Here is a 21,731-nt window from a genome sequence, read left to right as displayed (position 1 = left end):
GGGAGAGGAAAAGAGACTTCTGAGAGGAGGGGAGACCTTGAGCGAGAGGCTCGGGTAGTATCAGATCTGGAACTCCAAAGGAGGGGAAACTATAGGCCTGGCAGGAAGGAGGTGAGAGAGGCTGGGTTGAGTTTGGTGTTGATGCATCCTTTTTCACAGGGAGCCACCACAAGCCATTAACAATATGGATGCTGTCATAGTAGACAAACACCTTTTACGTACATACTTTACATGCATTTTTGAGTCTTGAGAGTCTTTTTTTGTGTGGTAAGGACGGCCAACTGACGCAATTTTCCCCACAAGTTCCACAAAGGCAGGGGGATGAGATTTGGCTTAAGATCACGAAGACTCATGGCTTCCTTCTCCTCTTTCTCCACACGGAAGAGTGACATGGATTCCATCCTGATCGTAGAAAAGTGGACCAGCTGGGCTCTATCAATGCCGTGCCATGTCTTCAATTGTGTAATTTTCATAACCACACTCTCAATGTGCAGCCAAGGAGTTGAGAGTGTTGAGATTTTTGGCCAAAATACGGCAGACGACTGGTACTCTTTGCAGACGACTGGAAACTCAGCATGTCCTGATGGTTTCATTAAGTGTGATTTCCAGTGTATACTTGGGAATGCTGACTGGGAAACAGTTGGAATTGTAGCCAGCATCTTCAACTGCCTGCGTCCAACTGCCTGCTTTTCATGTATGAACGAAACTGATAGCTCGGTTGTTTGGCCGCCTTGGGAAACACACAGGCCTCAAGGTTTCCAGCAATCGGCAGAAAGGCAATGCCACGTAATAGATCTCATTCTGGCTGCTATCCCTGTCTTGCTGTATCCCGACACAGACGGGTTATACAGAAGTAGACCAGACATGCTCCACAACAGCACCACTCAACCTCTTGACCAGTCCAGTTCACACACACACACACACACTCACACTCACACAGCTAATGGAACTGGCTGTAAGCCAGGCACCTGTGATGGTCAATGCAGCTTTGTTTTGCTCCCATGTTAAATTGATTTTTAGGTTCCAAGTCACAAGGCACTGGCAGCAAGCTGACCCTTTCTTGACAGAGAGGGAGAGAGAGAGAGAGGGAGGGAGACATACTGTGCCCCATAACTTTCTATCCCCCCTCCAACGACAGGCTCAGTGCTGCTCGTGAGTTTCCTCATGTGAGTTTGTCCTCTTCAACTGAGTGTCCTTTAAACACCGTCCCGCTCCATTTCTTCTCATTTTGTCATCTCATATCCCAGTATGTCCTCCGTGCTTACCATCTCCCCTGTTTTTCTCTCCGTTCCACTCCCATCCGATGAGCTGTGATTAGAAGTTATCAGACAGCACACAGTGCATCCATCTGGTCCACACATCAACATCTGGAGAGGGTGTTGGCTGTTTTGACATGGGGAAGAGGCACACACACATCTCTCACATCTTGCCGTTTAATTGTATATGTGTGTGTTGTTATTGTTTGCCGCATTTGTGTTTCAGTGCATCTCACGAAAACTCGTTTTCCCCTCCCTTTCCCTCCTCCACTAGCAGCTAATTATTGTCCCGCTTAATTACCAGAAACACAGCAGTCCAGCCTGATTCAGCTTTAAAGAACTATTCAGCACTCCATCCCGATACCTGATTGAACTCAGCTAAATGGAAAAGTTATGCTGGAGAAAATGCTTTAGTCACACAACATTCTGTTTCATTTCTTTTCTAATATGTCTCTCACAGTCTGGTTACTTGAAGATAACAGGCATTTGAATTTGTTTTGGGGGATATCATAAAAAAAAAGAAAAATAACAGGTTCTGAAATGGAAAAAAGGTGGCAAGGCGCGAGGAAGGAGAATTGTTCCACGGCTTTCACACACACATACGCATTCACCACTCTTGTTGGATCCATAATGGCAATAAACCAATAGGAACATACACGTCTCCTGACCTTCAGCTCCAATTAGGCCCCGAGGAGAGATGGGTGAACTTTTCAACCTTACATCTTGTCTATTGATACTCCAATCGGGTTGGTCTGAAGACAGGGTGATTGGCGAGTCAATATTCACTGTTGAGCGGGAGCACAAGTTTCAGTCGCAAAACTTTAAAGGTTTGTTGACATCACAGAAAGGAGTCCCATATGGAAGAATCTCAGTTCCATTTCCCAGCTCTGGCAGTTGATTGAAGACCCCAAACAGAAAATGATGGAAATATAAGACTATAAAACCAAGGTGGATTTTCCAATATACTACCGGCATTGGAGTGCTTCCTAAAGATAAAACAAGTTTTAACACACAGCAGAAGAGACCACCTACAGTATAAAATAGAACAGCTGCTCTCCTAAACTTGTTGATGAAGGACACCGTAGCCTCTATTTCTTTTTTTACTGATGCAAGACCAGTAGTAGACTTGTATTCATGCACACAGTTATTCCACAGCCAATCGATGATGATGAGACATTATTTCACGAATTACTTTTCACATTAACAATACAGTATACCTTTTAGGAGAAAACAGCAATCCTCAAGAAAATACTACCGCTTTGTAGAATGGTTATTAAAAGTAATCTTGTCCAAAGAAATGTTGAGTTATGCTCTCCCCCAGTAATGCTGGAACAACTAGGCCTTGATCTCTGCTCAGTAGTGCTGTGGGGTTGTCCTGACTGTGGGTCTGCCGCTGAGAGTGCATTGATTCGGCGTTCGCTGGTAAATACCAGGTCACTAGACCTGCACTCCATCAGGCAGGGGTCAATCACAGCCCAATGGGGAAATGATGATAGAACAGAGTCCTTCTCTGCGTGTGTGTGTGTGTGTGTGTGCGTATATGAGTACAATTGTGTGTTGAGCTATCAAGTATGCTATCAGTGTCCTCAAGTCATTGATTGGTCCCCAGTGTCAAGATGCTGTCATCGATTCTTTGCCAGGTCACAGAGGAAACTCTTGGCTCAGCAGGGGCTCTTAGGTTACCCATTTTGGCACACATGCGTTTGTTTGCGTCTTTCGGGCAAAGTCACACACACACACACACACACACACACACACACACACACACACACAATATGTGCAAAGCATATGGTAAAACTAGAACTCTACAGACTGTGAACAGTTGGACAGTTGCAGTTGATTTAATTGGCAGCTATTTTCAGCCAAATCCACAAACTGTCCCAATAATTGATGCTATGTGACCAAATAAGTTTATTATTGCTTCTCACATTTTCAGTGGTTCGTGGTTCTATGCTGGACAACTCCTCTTGAATGTATTGAATGTTGTCCAGGGTGACATGGCCCCTCGTATGAAGCCAGACCTGGTAGCTGAAGGGAAACTCCCTCCGTGGCCCACATGGTCCACAGAGGCCAGCCAGGCTCAGCATGGTGAGCCTCAAAGAGATGCATAGGCATCTGGTGTGATGTCCATTGACCCAGCAGACGGCTAATTCTACACATGCTGGTGGCTCTGGAACCAAACTAATTGTTGAAGAACAAATTCAGCACACTGGCCCAGTCTATGTCCACCGTACACTGCCTGACATTGTGTGCCTTGTACCCAGAAAGGCTTTTCGAGTTGTCTGTCACAGGCAGTAATGCACTTGTCAAACTTGCACACTGTCAGTCTAACATTGATAACACACCTATTTTAGTGAGGCCACTGGCCACCCTAGCCTCAGAGCATGCTCTAAGGGAACATTTTGTTATCATCGGGTTGACAACACTGAGCTGGGACGCTTTTTGCCAGCAAGTTATTGCCTTCAAAGTGGAAGTTTGAGTATTGGAAAAGAGACAAGTGGGGCGCCATGGTCATGCAGCCTCGACCCATGGGGTCCGTGTTCAAAAAGCAGGCGACCTGACAGACTGCGTATGATAGAAAGCTGGAGGAAACGCTGCTTTTTTAATTGGTCTTCATGAATATTTAATGAAATCAAGATGAAATTGAATCATGTTTTTAAATTGCTCTGAGAAAAGTCGGTGGCATGGCCATGAAGTGACTCCGGTACGTGTGTCTGTATGGCCATATGCCTACAGTATGTGTATGTATGACTGCAGGCGCTCATGTTCATGTGTCAGTATCAACTACATGCATTATCTGTGCATGGCTGCTGTCGTGCACATTATCAGATTACTGCGCTGTTAGAGGGAGAGCAATAACGGCAGCAGCAGGGAGGACCGCGTGCCCTGTGCAGGTGGCCGCGGCTGTCCTCTCCCTCCGCTCAAGAGGAAGCTGCTCTCCGCTCTCAGAAGGAATAAATCTTTTATTTGGTTTGTTGTATTTTTAACCAAGGGCTCCTGGTCACGCAACAAAGCCTGCTCTCCATCCCCTCTGCACCCATCTTCTCTCTCCTCCTCTCAGGGCCACAGCACACATTTCCTGACACTGTCGTGCAAGTGGAGACACGATCATGTTTCTGCTGGCGAGTAGCCATTTTTCTACCGAAACGGAGTAATGGTGATGTTTTTACTCTCAGTGGTTCTTGATACTTCTTGAGCATTTTTATCTGCTACATTTTTTCTTATCTACAGGTGTAATCCATTCATTTCTCGATCGTTAACTACGGTTTTACATTTTCTGATTTTAGCATTTATGCATTTTGAACACCTGTGTTCCTCTCACATTATGATGTAACCGTTCTTAGTGGGCTAGACAGCCACACCCAAACGTACCCTTAAAGAGCTCATCCCATTAGCTCATGCTTACCTCACCGCCCCTCTTTGTTACCAAGGGACGATGACTAAGATGCAGTAAGACACACAGACAGTGCTACACATCCAGGCATTGTGTGTGTGTGTGTGTGTGTGTGTTGGAGGGGGGGGGGGGTTAGCTCTGTGAGAATACACAGAAGTGAAACTGGTGACTCAGATTAAGTGTCAGATGAGGTGGACAGCCGAGTTGAGAGGACCAGAGGAAGATGGAAGATGAGTCAGGCTGTTTACAACGATTCTCTCGCTCACCACCCCATCAAGCATCAACCCTTGCCCTGACCCTGGATATATGATAGGGGGGTGTTTGTGTGTGTGTGTGTGAGTGTGTTTATGGTTCACAGGAGACAGCAGTGGGACTGGATGCAGATGCTTGTTTCCTGTACGTGACCTCATCAAGAGAGCAGAAGGGTAACACTAGGATCACAGCACACGGCAATAATTAATGTACTTAGCAAGCTGTAACGTCAACGTTGCATTTAAACAAAAGGCCAGTAACCCAACATACTCGTATTAAATCATTTTCATTCCTTAAATAAGCTGTAATCATTATTTTCATATTAACAATGGATCACATGAAGAACATGTAGTGAAGAACACACAGAGATTTACCATTAATTTACAGTACCTAGTACTACTATTACTAATAATAATAATCATAATTTTATTACATTGCATTGTCTCGAAATAAACCATCCCACATAATATATGTTCAAGCTAATCAAATGTTTTCTTTAAATAAAAAACCCAACCTGAAACCTGTTCAAGTAGTTGGATGGTGTAATTTAGCCGTATTGGCTTTAAATTAATTTGAAATGAGCAACAAAATGATTGCTGGGATTTTAGTGTGTCCCCCCCCCCCCCCCCCCCCCCCCTTCGATGGCTCTGCCTCTTTTCCTCTCATTCTACTTCCCCACTCTCTTTTTTTCCCCCTGTGATAACAATCAGCAAATATGAAAAGTAAATTCTGGAGGAAATGTTGGCAAATGGGTTTTGGGTAGATCGTGCATGAATATTTAATTTAGTCATAAAATAGGGGTTTAGTGCATTAATGGCTTTTCCATTGCTGTCACTCCATTTGACCCCCTCGCCTTCTTCTTCCTCTTCCCTTCCCACCCAGATCAGGATGGTGGCATCGCTAATGACCGTATGTGTAGTGATTAGAACATTATAGATTTATTTAGGGGGGTGGGGGTTGTCAGAGTCATATTAGAAAACTATTTATTATATAAGAAAAATGTTTTTCAATTCAAGACACACTAATAAAGACTAAAAACAAGATAATCTGCTAAAGACATTTCTATACACTGAGCAGTTTGTCTTTTAGTCAGAATATCAATTTTACATTAGTTTGAAGTCTTTGCAAGGATATAAGGATGAAACTTGTAAAGATCTGCACTCATAAAACATCCAAGAATAGAAGCACTGGCTTCCTGCTCAGATATCATGCCGAGACAAATAAAACTAGATGATGTTCTCATGTAACATTGTAGCCATTCTAAGATAATGAGGGACTCCAGTCTGTTGGTCTGTAGTATTGTTTACTGTGCTGCCGGCCACAGAGCCCCAGAGTCCACGCTAGCTGGCCAGACTACCGTGACAGCTGGAGTGGCCGTCACCTCTGGCTCCCAACTGCTTCCTTGTTTTCTGACCTATAACACTTCAACTGGCAGGTCCAGCCTAGATTCACCTGTGGTAAACATCTGTGTACCTGTGTGGCCTACTGCGTCAGGTCAGTCCAATTAGAATCTGTTAGGCTGCATGTCAGCCATGAAGAATTATAACTTTGTGACACTCAAATACCAAAAGATACTGAACCCCACCAACTTGGTAGTAAACCAGTCAAGCATTTCATCAATAGTAAATACTTTGTTGTGGGTTTACTGTTACAGTGGGTCTTTAGTCATTATGGTAAGTGAGAGGGCAGTGGCCGGCCGGGTTGGCTTCAACCGGGGTGTGATCCCTCAGCTCTTGGCTGTGTTTGATAAAGATTAATTCAATCCTATTTTCTGCCTTGAAATGCTTCTGCTAATGTAATTCTCTTGGTGTCAGATCCCCCCACTCTCACTCGTTGTGTGTGTGTGTGTGTGTGTGTGTGTGTGTGTGTGTGTGTGTGTGTGTGTGTGTGTGTGTGTGTGTGTCTCTCTCCCTCCCTCCTAAGCAACACTAAGCACCTTATCCATGTAAAGGACTAACAAAAGCAGCAGGAAGAGAGAGCAGTGGTTGTGTGTTGTAATTATCTGTGTATAAGTACTGAAAGGCGCTCACACTTTTCATCTGCTGGTTACAGATTGTGTGTGTGTGTGTGTGTGTGTGTGTGTGTGTGTGTGTGTGTGTGTGTGTGTGTGTGTGTGTGTGTGTGTGTGCGTGTGTGTTTGTTTGTATAAAGACGATTTTGAAATGACGTCTAGTTTAGAAGTTCCTTGGCATGTTGTGTGCACATATGTGAGTGTCTTCTTGATTCCATACATCTACGGTCTTTTATATTCATACAACAATATGAAGTAAGAAATTATTTTTCACATGATGCTTTAGTAGGTCCACTCTAGATTCACTTGCAGAGAACTGAAGAGCCAGTAGAGGGTGCTACACAATCCAAGTGATCAACCTCATCCATTTCCAGAAGGTTTGGACAGGACAGATCTGCATTTGTTTTTGATACTATAAACTATCATTTAGTACTGTTGTAGTACATTTTTATTTGAGTTCATGTATGTAGTGTACAGTATAATTCACAAGAGACAAGACATGCAAAAAACTAACAACAATAAAAACAAAAAAAGACGTCTACTAATTAGTAACTAAGTTAGTTAACTGATGTACAGACAGAGTTGATTTTGCCAAAGACATTTTAATTCACCTGTAGGGTTTCTACGCTGAAGAAACATGTGTGGTGCAGTATTTTCCAGTGTAGTTGAGGGTGTACTAGTGGCCAACAGTAGTCATTCTAATCAAGGCATCCTCTGTACAGCAGCAGTGAGAAGTGAGAGAAGTGGTGTAAATGTTTCTCTTATATTGATTCCTTCTGCGGCTCCATATCTAACTGAGAGTCAGCGGCCTCTACAGGTGGTAGTAGATGTGTGTGTGTGTGTGTGTGTGTGTGTGTGTGTGTGTGTGTGTGTGTGTGTGTGTGTGTGTGTGTGTGTGTGTGTGTGTGTGTGTGTGTGTGTGTGTGTGTGTGTGTGAGAGAGTTGGAGGTTGAGGGTGGAGCCATGTGAGTGTACATCTGTGTGTGTGAGTGAGCGTGTAGCGGAGGACCCTATGATCTCAGCTTGTGCTCTTGTTGCTCTGTCTCATGTTGTCACAGTGACCTCTACTGCTTACATGGTCACCCACCTCAGCATCCACACCTCCTCCTCCATCACCACACACAAGGCGCTAGAGCCATATCTTTACGGGTGCAGATACTGCACGAGTATATATGCTTAACTCGTGGCAATACAAACCAATAAACCTTCTTATCTAACTAATTCTAACATTGTTGTACTCGAGAAGCGTCTTCTCTTTTCTGCCTCCCCTATGCTGAAGTGACCTTCCCTCGGTCACAAGTATCATTCGCCCATTTTTGGTACTTGACAGAAGACTCAGCTCTCCAAAGAGCCTCTGACACCACCCTTTCTGCATTGAGTGGTATCGCCGCCGCATTTTGCAACTTTAGAAAAATGTCTTCAGTTTGTCCGTCTCAACAGCTTTAATTTGAGTTCTTTGCTCACTTTCCAGTCTGAATTCTACTCAGTGAAACATTTAAATACATACAAAATATATATATATTAATTTAAAAAGCAATTGTACCTGCAAGAACATGTCAATACATTACTTCTATTACTTATAAATCATGCATTATTTTCTATAATATAATTTTAAAGGGGCATTCCACAGTCAAAGTCAATTTACTGAGGCCAAGGATCCAGTGTTTCTTTAGCTTGACGCATACTAGGGACTGAATTACAGGATACCTTGGCTGCTTTCACTTTGGCGTTTTTTCTTTTTTTTTTCTTAAATCTGTCAAACACAAGTCCCTTAGATTTTATGGATATACAATACTAAATTACTGAAGTACTCCCTTAATTTTAATGAAATTAAATGTACTATTTATTTTTGCGGGGACGGCGCATGATTAAAAGTAATTGCACATGAGTTAGCTCAAGTAAGTCAATATTTACATCTGTTGACGCTTTGACATTACATACAGGAAGAACTCAAATTTAGCAGACAACACACACCAAACCCTAACATAACCTATAAATAACTGAATATGTCTCTTAATGAGAGAAAAACATGTCAGAGCACTACTTCTCTATTCTTTGATATTGCTACATTGTTGGGGAACTGGTAATTGAAGTTATTCCATGGCTGTGCCCTTTCCACTCGTATTGTATATTTGAAGTCACTCTGAGTAAGAGCATCTGCTACATATTAAATAAGTGTTTGGTAACCTATCAGAAAGTCCCACTCCAGGCATCACTGTATGTGAGAGAAGGAGTATGTGAGAGTCTCTTTGCTTATCCCTCTCAGCAACTGGTTAGTATGGAGTTTGAATATTAATGGGGTCTGGTCCAAAAAGCTTGCTTTGACTGTGACCTAGCCATACTGTGTCTCACACACACACACTCACACACACACACACGCACACACACAGAAACCCTTCATCCTTTCCTAGGATGTGAAGATCTTCTCTCCTGAGGGACTGGTAGATGAGGAGGGCTGAGGTGTTGATTACTGCAGTGCTCAACAGTCAAGTGTGTGTGTGTGTGTGTGTGTGTGTGTGTGTGTGTGTGTGTGTGTGTGTGTTGGGAGCTAGCAGGTTAAAGAGAGGGGCGGCCAGCCATAGCGCCTCCTCTAGACTCCTTCTCAGCTGCTGGAGACATCAAGTGTAAAATTGCGCACACTTTCAAACATACTCCAATAAAACCCATGAGGTCACACTTACATGTGCGCGAGTGAGGAAACCACTTTGAACGTGTAGTTGTACAAGCTTGTAGATTCTAGACATTGAATGTTAAACTAGACTTAGACTTACCCGAACAGAAGTACACCTTTGTTAAGTTATTTGGAAGAAGTAGCTCAGAAACTATTTTGTAAACATGATGACACTGTGTCTCTAATTCAATAGGATATTGCAAAATAAAGTGTAAGGAGTTGTCTGCGTTTACAGCTGTCAGCCAGTAGTCGAACAGGACATCTTAAATTGTCCTAAATAAATAACTTCCAGAAATAATCTGAAGGTGAATTGAAGTGCTGTACTCTTTTTTTTCAGCAACAACGGCGTCTCGACCTGTTAACCATCACCAACACTGGTAAGTCCCTGAGATCTTATGACTTCACTTTCGCCCACAGTCCAGCTCTCTACTTCAACACCACTCCGCCACTGATATAAAACTGCACTGTGATGCTCCTCCCATTGAAAGCCCAGCATCATTGTTCTTTCCATGTTTTCCATGTGGCATGCTATGGAGTAGACAGAAACATGCCAGTAGAGCACACCGTGTATTTCCCTCTAACCTATACTTCTAAATGCTAAACGGGTTACAAGCTGTTTTCTGGATGTTGCTTTGCTCCACTAACATTACTGCACATGTTGTAGGACCAGCGCAGATAACATGGTGCTTGTGCTGTGGAAAACCCTGAAGCGCAAGCTTGAACACAACTGACATGCTTCATGCTCTACAGACACTTTAAACCCACATAAATACAGGTCTATAAGTCTCTCACATGTATTATTTATATATTGAATATCCAATATGCACCTCTGCTGCTACAGTCAGAAGACGGTCCATATGGTGCTCCAAGTTTGACTGGAAACATGTCACAAAAGAAGTTGCACTGTTAGAAATCTATGCCAGCCTCGTGCTGTGGAGAAAGGAGAAATTCATAAAACGGGGGAGGAGAAACAGATGGGGATGGCGATGAGGACACAGAGACCCATATGCCTAAAATATCTGGATGATCTAATATGCTTTGATTAGAATAATGCCTATGTGATGCTCATGGAGACCGGGTTAATTTAGCAAGTTTACATTGCAGCTGTTTCTTAGGCCCTGAGCAGAGGCAAAGACTCTCCCCTGGACAGTTTGACGGTGAGACATAAAAAGCTTTGGAAGTGTGGTCAAGTGAGACAAAGACATGAAGGAGGGATTAGATCGTCATATAGAATGATATGCTAACGTGTGTGCATGTACACAACAACTCATTTGAATGAAACTGACCTCAGAAAGTGTTCATTTACTGGTTGTGTTCCTGATGGACTGTCACAAATTCATGTCCTCCAATTTCTTTTGTCTGCCCAGCAGCAACATGCTGCAGTCGCCCTGTTTCATGTTTGAGGCATCTGAACGTGGTTTACTTGTTTGTTTGTTTTGGTCCCATTCGAGCTGAGGGTATTTCTCCTCATGCTTTTAAGGTTGGGGAAACTCCAGATGGGCTGCCAAATGTGATCTACTCAGAGCAAACTCTTTTCTAGCCATTCTCATAAAAACACTCCCTACCTGTTTGGGTGAATACTGCACCACTCGCTGGGCTGTCATTGCTCTTTGCTTCTGATACTCACACTGGAAACTAAAGGGAAATATTTCTTACAAACTATCAACCAAAATAAAGTTCTGAATAAATTCCAGGCAATAAAAAATAGGCCACTGAGTTTTAGAATCACGCTCTATATGTCATATCTAAAACACATCATTTAAATGATTGTTAATGATTTGAAGGACTTTATAGAGACTGCAGGTTACATCATCATGTGTGACTCTTTCTTTTCCACCGCTGTACTTGTCAAGTTCACAGTCACAGGAAGTGTGACTTCCATTTAAGCTCCTGCTGCCTGAGAGGTCTCTGGAGGGCCTCGTGAGAGTGGCTTAATTGATGGCAAAAAAAACAATTAAACTTAAATGAAATGCAACACAAACAGTAAAGGGATCTGAATGCTTTGCAAAGCTGCTGCACTCACCAAGGTTCATTTTAATTTGTCGGTTAGCCAGTATGCAGCAACAAACTAAAGCGCTCCATGGTCTCACTTACTTTTTGTGTTGATTTTGGCGGTCCCAGGGGACAAAAGCAGTAGTGTTTGCGAGCACCTTTTGAAAACCTCTCATTTTACTGCAGCAGGGTCAGACGCACCGCAAAGTTCTGGTTCTCCCGTGCCTCCCTATACCCTCCAGCAGGCCCAGCCCGGCAGCGTGGTGCCGTAGCTCAGACAGCAGGTTGAAGGCGGCAGGGAAGGCAGGTTGGTTGCTGCCTGAGCAGAAGGAGTTTCTGGTGGAACTAGATAGAAATAGCCCATATTGTCACTGCGATCTTGTTTGCTTATGTAGGTCATATAGAGGCATCAGTATTTTGACAAGTTTAAAAGCTCCTTCTACTAACTTTAAATCATGTGAAATGGCACGACAACCTGATAAATAGTGAGTAAAGTCTTTTCTTTTGCTACAGAGATTTTTACTCAGGTGATAATAAAATGCCTTGTTAAAATGAAACCGTTACAGTCACTATGACATCCCATTTCGGTAATCTTAATACATCTTTTTGTTGTTACGTTGCATCTCCCTCTTTGGGATGAGCTCACAATATATTCCAGTCCAACTACCCTCCTTTGGGGTTTAGTCTGCACCCATGGAGGGACCCTACATCGACTGAAATAGCTTTCAATTATTTCTCACTGAAAGGTTTCTTCCTCTGACCAGTATAGAGCTCAGTGTGCTGTGTAAATTATTGCAGGTCATTATTCAGGCTGTTGTTACGCGTGGCCTTGAAGGGTAGTCCATTATATTCTTAACTAGGCAGACATATTTTATCCTGCCCTGCTGCTTATTATTATTCACGGTGGGTGAGTAGACACACACACACACACACACACACACACACTGAAACACGGTGAAGGTTATTATGATGGCTGTATGAAGAGCAGGTGAGACTTTCAGATGAATGACTCTGATAGGGAAACACAGGCAGGACATCCTCTCCTCCCTGCAGATGTTTCCGCTCCCTCGCTCACTTTCTCCTTGTCATCCTCCCACTAACTTTCCTTCTGCTGTTGGCGCGTCTCCCTCTGTCCATTTGACTTAGCATCTCTCATTACCTACCTGTATTTATTTGCGATTTTATATTATCATGTTGCCCTTTGTTTCTGCCTTGTGCTGTGATATGCCCTCCTTTCTCTATCCATCCTTCACCTCTCTTCGTCTCGTCTTCATAGCATTGACAGCAGGAGGAATCACAGGGTGTGAACACACTAATAGGCTCAAGTGGCTTCGTAACGTGCTGTGTGTGTGTGTGTGTGTGTCTGAGGGAAAGAGATTCGATGAGGATTCTGCCCCTGCTGCTCTGTTGGCCTCTGTCTCTAATGGCGTTCATTAGCCACCCTGAGAAATGAGTCACACTTACACATGTGTTCACACACATCTAATCGAGTGCATATGTACTTTACATAAAGCTCTGATGCGCGCGCGTAGTGGAGAACAAAAAGCGCACGGCATCCCTTTGCTCCCTCTTTCGCATTTCACACACACACATTCACACTCACTCCCACACACACACACACACACACACAGACCCACTCAAACCTCACTCGGCCCTCTTTAATTGGACACTTGAGCAGCGCACGGCTGCATCTGGCTCCTGTTGAACACAGCCTGACATTTCAGACTGCTGACCTTTCCAGCCCCGCCACAACTAAATAATGATTAGTCCTGGCAACTGTTCCACCACAGCAGCAGCCAGGTACACACACACACACACACACATGCACACGAGCATGTACACGCACACACACACACTCACACACACACACAGGTGCAGCACAAAACAGCACAAAACAAAAACAACAAAAACACCTGCATGGAAGGCTTTGTGTTTTCACAGTGAGAAAACGGGGTGCAGACATTGATTGGAGAGGCCATTGTCATTCCTTTGGTTTATCGATTAGATTGTCCTTTTCCATATCTGCAGTCAGCACCCAATAATGTGTTGTTCTAAATTAACTCTGCTTGCCTCTGTTTAGTTTCTCCTTTCCCCTTCATGCGCTCTCAGCATTACAGCGGAAAAAAAGGTCAATCATATTCATGAGATCTGGGCAGATTTCAGAGAATGGTTGTGTGCACGTGTGTGTGTGTGTGTGTGTGTGTGTGTGTGTGTGTGTGTGTGTGTGTGTGTGTGTGTGTGTGTGTGTGTGTGTGTGTGTGTGTGTGTGTGTGTGTGTGTGTGTGTGTGTGTGGTTACTTGTGAACACACTTTTGGGTTTGTGCACAGATGCGTGCAGCGGGTGTGTGTCTCTAAACTAAAGCGATGAAGCGGCGTGAAGATAATAGGCAGCTCTCAGATCTCTTCTCTCACTTTGGTCTCTTTCACTCTATCACTTCTCTTATTGTATCTGGATTTCCCTGCTGTTTCTGTCAGAACAGAAAAGAATTGCTCTTCATTAGAGCCTCTCTTTATACGGTCTTTGTGTTTCCTGCTCTGCTGTCTCCTGACAAAACCACTGTACATTAGAGGGTAGAGGTCACATTTTGCACAGCTTGCTGCTCACAATCAAATGCTGTGTGTGAATCTTTCATTCTACATGTGGAAATATGTAAATTTAGCACGTGAGTGCATGAGTATATGCACAATATGAACAAATGTATTAAGTAGGGAGCTGATGGTCACAATCATAATTATTTCAGCCTTAGTTTGTCTATTGAAAACCCCCTAGTCAGGCTATATAAAAAAAGCAAGAAAAACATAAGTTCATGTTGCTAAATTCAAATCCCAATGCATATTTTAAAGAAATGGATACATCTTTTGGTTTTCAGGAGTCCAGTGGTATTCAGCGGATACATTGAATACACAAAACAATAAAAGCACAGCTAAATTGTATGGTCTTCAATTGAACACATTACAACGAAACTGACAACGTGGTGGTAGTTGGTACAGTATGTATCTTTACTGTCAGAAGTGTATTTACTTTACACACCACAGTAGCTGATATACCCAGTTCTACTAGTTAGTGATGACATTCATTTGAAGGAATCCCTCCCGTGTTGTGTCTAGATGAACGGTCATGATGTGGACGTCAAGTTAGTACTTTATCTTCTTACATTCTGCTTCAACTGATGATTGGCATACAGCGACATGTCTGATCTGTTTCACACTTTCACCAGTACTGTAGGCATGGGAATTAAGTTTTTTACCAGGATGACACTTACAGTTGCTCAAATTGCCAGGAGGAGCAACAGTTAATGAAACAAACACACCATTTGGAAATCAGGGAGCCGTGGAAATGAGTTTGGCTGTTATTGCAGAAAGCTTAGCCATCAGCAACAAGTTTGTTATCTGCCCAAACTTATTATGGTTGACTAAAAAAAGACAAGCACCAACCTCAGATCAAATACATTAAAAAATATATCTAAAATTTAAACTAAACAAATGTGTTTGCTTGTTTTTCTGTATGTGCAGGGAGAATTAAATGTTCGACTCCCATGAGCCTTGCATTCTCCAGGAAGTACCAGCATTAACGGTGCCTTTTCTATTTGCATAGTACGTGTCAGGGGTTAAAAAAACGGGGATTACTTCGAAGTGAATTGTCTGCAGTGTGAACGTGGGGCCAACAGAGTTTTCTCTAATTTACACAATGCACCAGCCTGGCCTTCTCTCAGCCATTTAATAGCTTCCATTTCTCCAGATGAAAGTCTCTGGGCAGCCATCCAAACAATATAGTGATATATCATGTGTTTATGTCTTTGTTGTGGTGCTGTTGTTGTTTTGAATACCATGTCCTTTTCTTGGTCCTCTTGCAAATTATACCCATGGAGTTCTGTCATAGTGCTGTGGTAGGAGTTTCCCTCCCACTTCTAATGCTTGCTTCATGAAACACAGGGAGAATATTTCAACTCTTTGAGGTGGTACCATTCCCATTTGACTTTGAAGAAAACACGTTTGTGTCAGAACATTAATCTTTCTTTCCTTATGCTTGCAGAAAAAAAGGAAAGTTAACCCCTCGTGTGTACCAGTTTCTTTCTTGTCCAATGTACAGACTTTCATCAGCCGATCTTTATCGGCCGGACCGATACCCCTTTTGTGTTGCACTGAAACGTACACTCATTCATTAAGCCCTCATTTTACCATCAAGCGAACGGCTGTGAGCACTAACGTGCACTAAAAGCCACACACGGCCGGCCCGGCAATGTGAACAAAGCACAGAGAAGCTCTGACTACAACACACACAGATGGAGAGTTACTCCACTATATCTTTAAACAGCAAATAGTTGTTTGATGCTTTATTAATGCTCTGAATATCATATATTGTACTTTAAAGTAAGTATGCGCCTCTTGCACTTTATTCCTAACCGAACTCCAAGAAATGTTTGAAACAACCTGTGTACAGCCTCCTGCTCGCCACCCAGGCATGTGGTACATACCTGAGCTGATAGAAATCTCTGGGTGGCTCGATCACTGAGTGGTTGACTGGCTTCGGGCTGGGGAGCTGCAGAGATTTGTTTTTAGTGGAGCACAAGACTTTGCACCTTGAGGGAGGGAAGAAGAGAGAGAAGAAACAGCGAAGAACATTATTTATATGGAGAAAAAAAAGGCAGGCTTTTGTGTAAATGAGCAGCTGTGAAAACAACACTTCCTATTATTGCCCTAATTATATCCTTTCTCTGTGCATTTGCATATTTTATCTCCCTCCTCTTCATTACTTTGCCTCCATTTTGATGTGGTTAAAAAAAAAAAACTCACATAAAACAAACAGAGAAGGAGATGAAGGATGGAGAGGGGGAAGGGAGAGCGGTGCGTTGGCCGCTTCATATTGAGTATTTTCCAGTTGATTTTGTTAAAGGCTTCTCAGCAGCGGAGCTAAATCAGCAGCAGCATGCTAATAAATGGAGAACGAGTGTGATAATTTACCAGACGAAGAATGGAGGACTGTGAGCGATAGGGACCAGAAGGAAGGGTCAGCACAATATTGAAAATATTTCCAAAATATTTGCCATTATTAAACAATTGTTTAAAACCTTCCTCTAGCCTAAATGCCTGAATGTTGTTTTTTTTGACGTCATGCATATATTGCTAATTCTTCGAGTAAATATTCCCTGTGTCGCAAATAAGGTAATTTCACGCACTGTACACACAGTCAACCGTGTCTTTCGTGTTTTTGCGTGCAGGAAAGGGGGGAGAGATGGAGAGAGAGTGCTAAACTCAGAGGACAGTAAATGACAACAGAGAAACACAGACTTTGTCTGTCCACTTTCTAAAAGGGCGATGTGATGAAGGCAGTAAACAGGCTGTGGGCTCTGAGATTATTTCTTTGTCACCAGCAGAGCCACCAGTGTTGCTGAGCACTGCTGTGGAGCAAATCCTCCTAGAGAGGGCTGATTGGATTTTTGTTCCAGGGAGCCTTTTGTGTTAGCAGCATAGGGACTAGATAATAGAGGTTGATGCCACTCTGTCTCTGTGTTATGGCTGCTGGATTGAGTTTTTGGACTCTGTGTGTGTGTGTGTGTGTGTGTGTGTGTGTGTGTGTGTGTGTGTGTGTGTGTGTGTGTGTGTGTGTGTGTGTGTGTGTGTGTGTGTGTGTGTGTGTGTGTGTGTGTGTGTGTGTGTGTGTGTGTGTGTGTGTGTGTGTGGTCTTTCTAAACAACCACTATGTTATTCACAACTTATTGCATTCTCTTTGCTTCTGGGCATGCAGGATGCTATATATCGGCGCATCGGGGCGGTACCTGTTACTAATAGTATAGGGCTTTACCGCTACGATGAATTGTTAATATGATAACCCGTCTATGAAGTATGAAAATATTCTGCAGGTGTACGTTGCCAGGAGATACTCACTGCTGCCATGGTCAAGGTCGTTATCAGCCTCTCTTCAGTCTGTGCCTCGGTCCTTCTGTCAGATCTACGTGTGGAGCATGTATGCCCAATGAGTGTGTATGTAGAGGACTGTATGTATAAATACACATTTTATACATTATTGATTTCCGTAGGGAAATTCTACTTTTAATTGCCCTGCTTTCACTCGCGGATCAGCCGTCAGGTTCATATAGAACAGCAGCCTCGGTCTTTCTGCAGGAAACTTCAACACAGCAGACGCTTGAACCCAAGTCCATTAAATTCAGTGAAGTCATTATGCCACCCTGCTGTGCTGTGTGTGTGTGCGTGTGTGTGTGTGTGTGTGTGTGTGACTTTGCACTGACTTCTATTGGAGACCAAGGACTGATACAGATTTCCACAGGCCAATCACAGTCAACAAGCCAGTTAGAGCAGACATTCAACGGAAATATTTAATGAATTGCTAATTGTTTCCAACAGTGCACATGTTCGAAGTGATATTAGATTGAGAAATATTTGTCCAAAACAGAGTATGGTCTTCAGCCCTGGAGGATAATTATGGATTCATAGGTAACGACAAATATTGTCAAACCTCTGCAGACGTAGTCCCTTTATTTGTGGAACAGGACAAATGTCACCTTAGAATGCTGTGTACTTGTCTCTCAGAGGCGGCAGCTCAGTGACAACAAAGGTGTGGAGTGTTGTCAGGCGATGTGTCTCAGGCCATGCTGCACCTGATTGCCAAATTTGTCTTGACTGTTTTCTCCGCCACAGAGCTAAATGTGTCTCAGCATTGACAGAGAGCTAGACTGTGTTTCTCACATCACACGGGAGATGCCACGGATTTACCACCGATTTCAATAGGTTTGGGTCAGCATTATTTGAGCTCAAACGGATGAAAATGTGTTTGCGTTTCGCTCACCGGAGAGTTTAGATATTGCTCGCTAAGATGGAAATTTGGATACGATTAAAAACATGAAATAGATTGAGGGTACAAGGGGAGAAAAAAAAGCTCTGTGGCAAGAACAGATTTTATTGTACGTTGGGGACTTGCAGCTCTTTCAATAGAAATTAAAACAAGATTAATAAAAGAGCAGCGCACAATGGAATACTGCTGAGTTTTGATGTGCTTCTTTCAGACGCAGCAGCACACTCTGTGGTAATGTATTAAGCTCAGAACCAATCTTACAGTGTGCTGCAGGAAGGATTCTGTGGAGGATTCTTTGAGATCTGTGACCTTGTTTGTCCTTGACTAGTGTGTGTGTGTGAGGTGGGTCTGTGTAAGGCTGGCCTCCCCCCCACATCTGATCCATCACCCCACCACCATGGGTCCCCCATCCCCTAGCGGGGAGCGAGCTGCTGGGCGGCCTGGGCTTTATCTGCTATTATCTGTCAGATGCTGTGCACCTGTGAGCCTGGCTGCCCCTCCGCATGACGGGCGGCTGTGGTCGCTCGAACAATCCCAGTGGCTCCCTGCTGTCAGCTACAGCAGCAATGAGAAGTTCTCTGGCTGCCTCCGTCTCTCTCTGACAGCCACCCGGGAGGAACGGGCACGAGAAGCAAAGGGAAGAGGAGGAAAAGGGGGAGAAATACCATTAGGATGAGCTGTATTCCCACAGACCAAAGCTTGCCCACCAGCCATGTGCAGCAGCTCACCTGGCTGCCAGATAAGTGGAGATTAGAGGAAGAGACGGCGGAAAAGGTATTAGAGGCATAAAATAAAATGTCTGTGAAACCCAGGGAGAGCTTTGATACTTTTAGGATTCCTTGTGTGGTGTGTGACATTTGATGCCGACTTAAAAAGGGCGCAGAGGCGGACGGTCCGCGCTGCTGCGACACAGATGGGGCAATATTTGGTCTTTTATGTATTTTTTGCTTGTTTGTTCCCCGTATCTGTTGTTGGACTTGCTGTTGCCACTGTATAAATTGCAGTTTTGTGAGTTCCCGATCTAGTTAGCGGAGAATAACAGTCTGGTGACAGGGGCAAGATCAATACAGGGCCGCAGTTGGAGGTAGAGCGGCCCTAATGAACTGAATTGACTGGTGCTGAAATATGATCAGTATTTCTGGTGGCCATTATGTTCCTTATGAAGAAGATCAATGTCTCGTGGGTGGATCACTGAGTGTACACAGCATGGTGGCAGGGCCGGTGCTGATACCACTCTAAAAACTTAATGAGGGATTTAGTCACAATAAGGTTTGCCTCAGTGTGTGTGTGTGTGTGTGTGTGTGTGCTCCATGTTCTTCGTTCTGTCTCTCTCTTTCAGTCAAAGGTCTGTTTTCGGGCCCTGCGGCATTAGTAGCTGATGTGCTTGTATGAGACTGTGCTGTTCATTTCATGGGCTATCACTTTTTAAATTGGTGAATGCCTTCTTCATGGTTGATTAGTAATTCATGCGGAGCTAATTAAGAGGCATAATAAGAGAACGACTGGTGACGTGCCTCCAACCGAAATAGGAAAGCGGTTTTACCCCGGACTGTAAACACTTGTGATTGATCGCGGTGGCACGTTGCCCATAAAAGACGTTTACGCTCCTCTGAATCCGTCGTCTTGGAGCCAGACACCCATATCTTCATTTTGCTCGGTGCTTTCCTGATCTTGGAGCATCTTTCCAGAAAGTTGCCTTAATGATCCCTCCGTCCCAGCTGTCTAATGCCTGGCATCGTCATTTTGCTGGGTCTGTTGTCTGTGTGATGCTGCTCAGGCTGGCGCCCGACCCCTGCCAGCCATCATCACGCACACACCTGTACCAGCATCTGTCCGTCCTGCAGATTGGCACAGGTGCTGCCTGTAGATTGACTGTCTACGTGCCGTTGAGGCGACGTACACACCCCCAAGCATGTCAATTGCAAGATGTCGTCTTGTTCTCCTTCTCTCACTATAATTGTCCGTCGCACTTATCGGAGGAATAAAGTGGTCGTTTATTGAATCCGGTCGTCCATCTGTCCGTTTGTCGGTGGGAACTCTTTATGATTCCAGGCGCAACACTGCAATGATGACGTGTGTATACCCGCAGTCTAATTCCATCATCAGCATCATTACTGCTATTATCCCGTGTCTCCCTTTAATACAAGCTAATGGATGACCAATAAAGATAGATGAGCCTGGCAGTGTGGAGCTAATAGGCAGGACATGATGTCTGGCTTCTGTCCTGACTCTTCTCTTTACCCGATCAACTGGCCCCATGGAGAAAAACCATAGCTGAAATATAATCTGCAGTTCAACTTCAACTTGAATCAATCACTGTATCTTCAGCTCATCAGCATGCCGATAGTTTAGTTTGAAGTTTGTATGCTTCAGTAACTACTTAAAAAAAGAGCTGATTGGATTTATAAATTAAAAGTCAACAAACAACAATGGACACACAGCATTTAACTGATATTTAAAGTGTTAGGAATTAATAGCGTTTTGGATGTGGAAAGGTCATTTCTTACTCAACTGAAAGTGGCAACCAACTCCTCTCTATTTACATGTTTATAGTCCTTTAATGTGTGAGAGAGAGAGATTATCAAGAACATATGATAATACCATATTGTGTGTATACTGGCATAGACGCTGCAGTGACAAATGACAGTGCATAGTGTATATAAAATTGTACACATTCTATATGTTACACAAAAAAGGTGCACAAAACAGTGCGTTCAATGGAGCCCTGTGACCTGTATGAAGCCGAACAAGAGCGCTCAGCGGTGCAGCGGAGCAACGTAGCATGAGATAATTACAGTGAGGAAAGGGGAGCACGTGGGTTAAGTTGCGAGACTTTCGGTGCATGAAAGTAGTTCTCACAGAAGCTGACGGGATGTACAGTACCTTATAAAGAGTTCCGAAGTATTAAATTGTGCTATCGGTATTCACATGGCGACAATACAGGTGGTAAATAAATGGAAATAAGGGACTGTGGTGAGTTTACAAAGTGTTCAGAGGGGGGGGTACATTCTCACATTCAGAAATGTCTGTAATATAAAGAAAAATAAATTTAGTTGAGCTTAACATTTATTGTGTCTCCAGGCAGACTCCACTCTTTGGTGCACCTACATAAAACCAACATAAAGGGAGTTTTTGATTTGAACTTGCCGGAGTAACATCGTGGTTTAAACACTGGCCACTTCAAAGACAGAAAGCTCCAAAAACCGAGCAGCCTTACGTTGACAAGCCCAGCCGTGAGCAGAGGAGAGCCATCGAAACAGAAGCTTAGATTAGCAGTAATCCTTTGTTAGTTAGACTTGTTGAGAAGCTGCTCAAATCTCTTGTCCATCACTCTCCTTCCTGTT

General features: G+C 43.6%; 1 protein-coding gene across 1 annotated transcript in view; it reads left to right on the top strand.

Annotated features, from left to right (window-relative positions):
- The window catches only part of agbl4 (AGBL carboxypeptidase 4), a gene marked incomplete at both ends in the record, with an annotated part of 242,749 nt that overhangs the window by 152,951 nt on the left and 68,067 nt on the right, over positions 1–21,731 (top strand). Inside the window, one exon of the mRNA XM_079157501.1 lies at positions 9,922–9,961. Coding sequence (XP_079013627.1) covers positions 9,922–9,961 — 40 coding nt within the window. The remainder of the gene's footprint in view (positions 1–9,921; positions 9,962–21,731) is intronic.

The sequence above is a fragment of the Pholis gunnellus genome (genome assembly GCF_910591455.1).
Source record: "Pholis gunnellus genome assembly, chromosome: 4".
NCBI lineage: Eukaryota > Metazoa > Chordata > Actinopteri > Perciformes > Pholidae > Pholis > Pholis gunnellus.
This window is presented reverse-complemented; position numbering and strand designations above follow the sequence as displayed.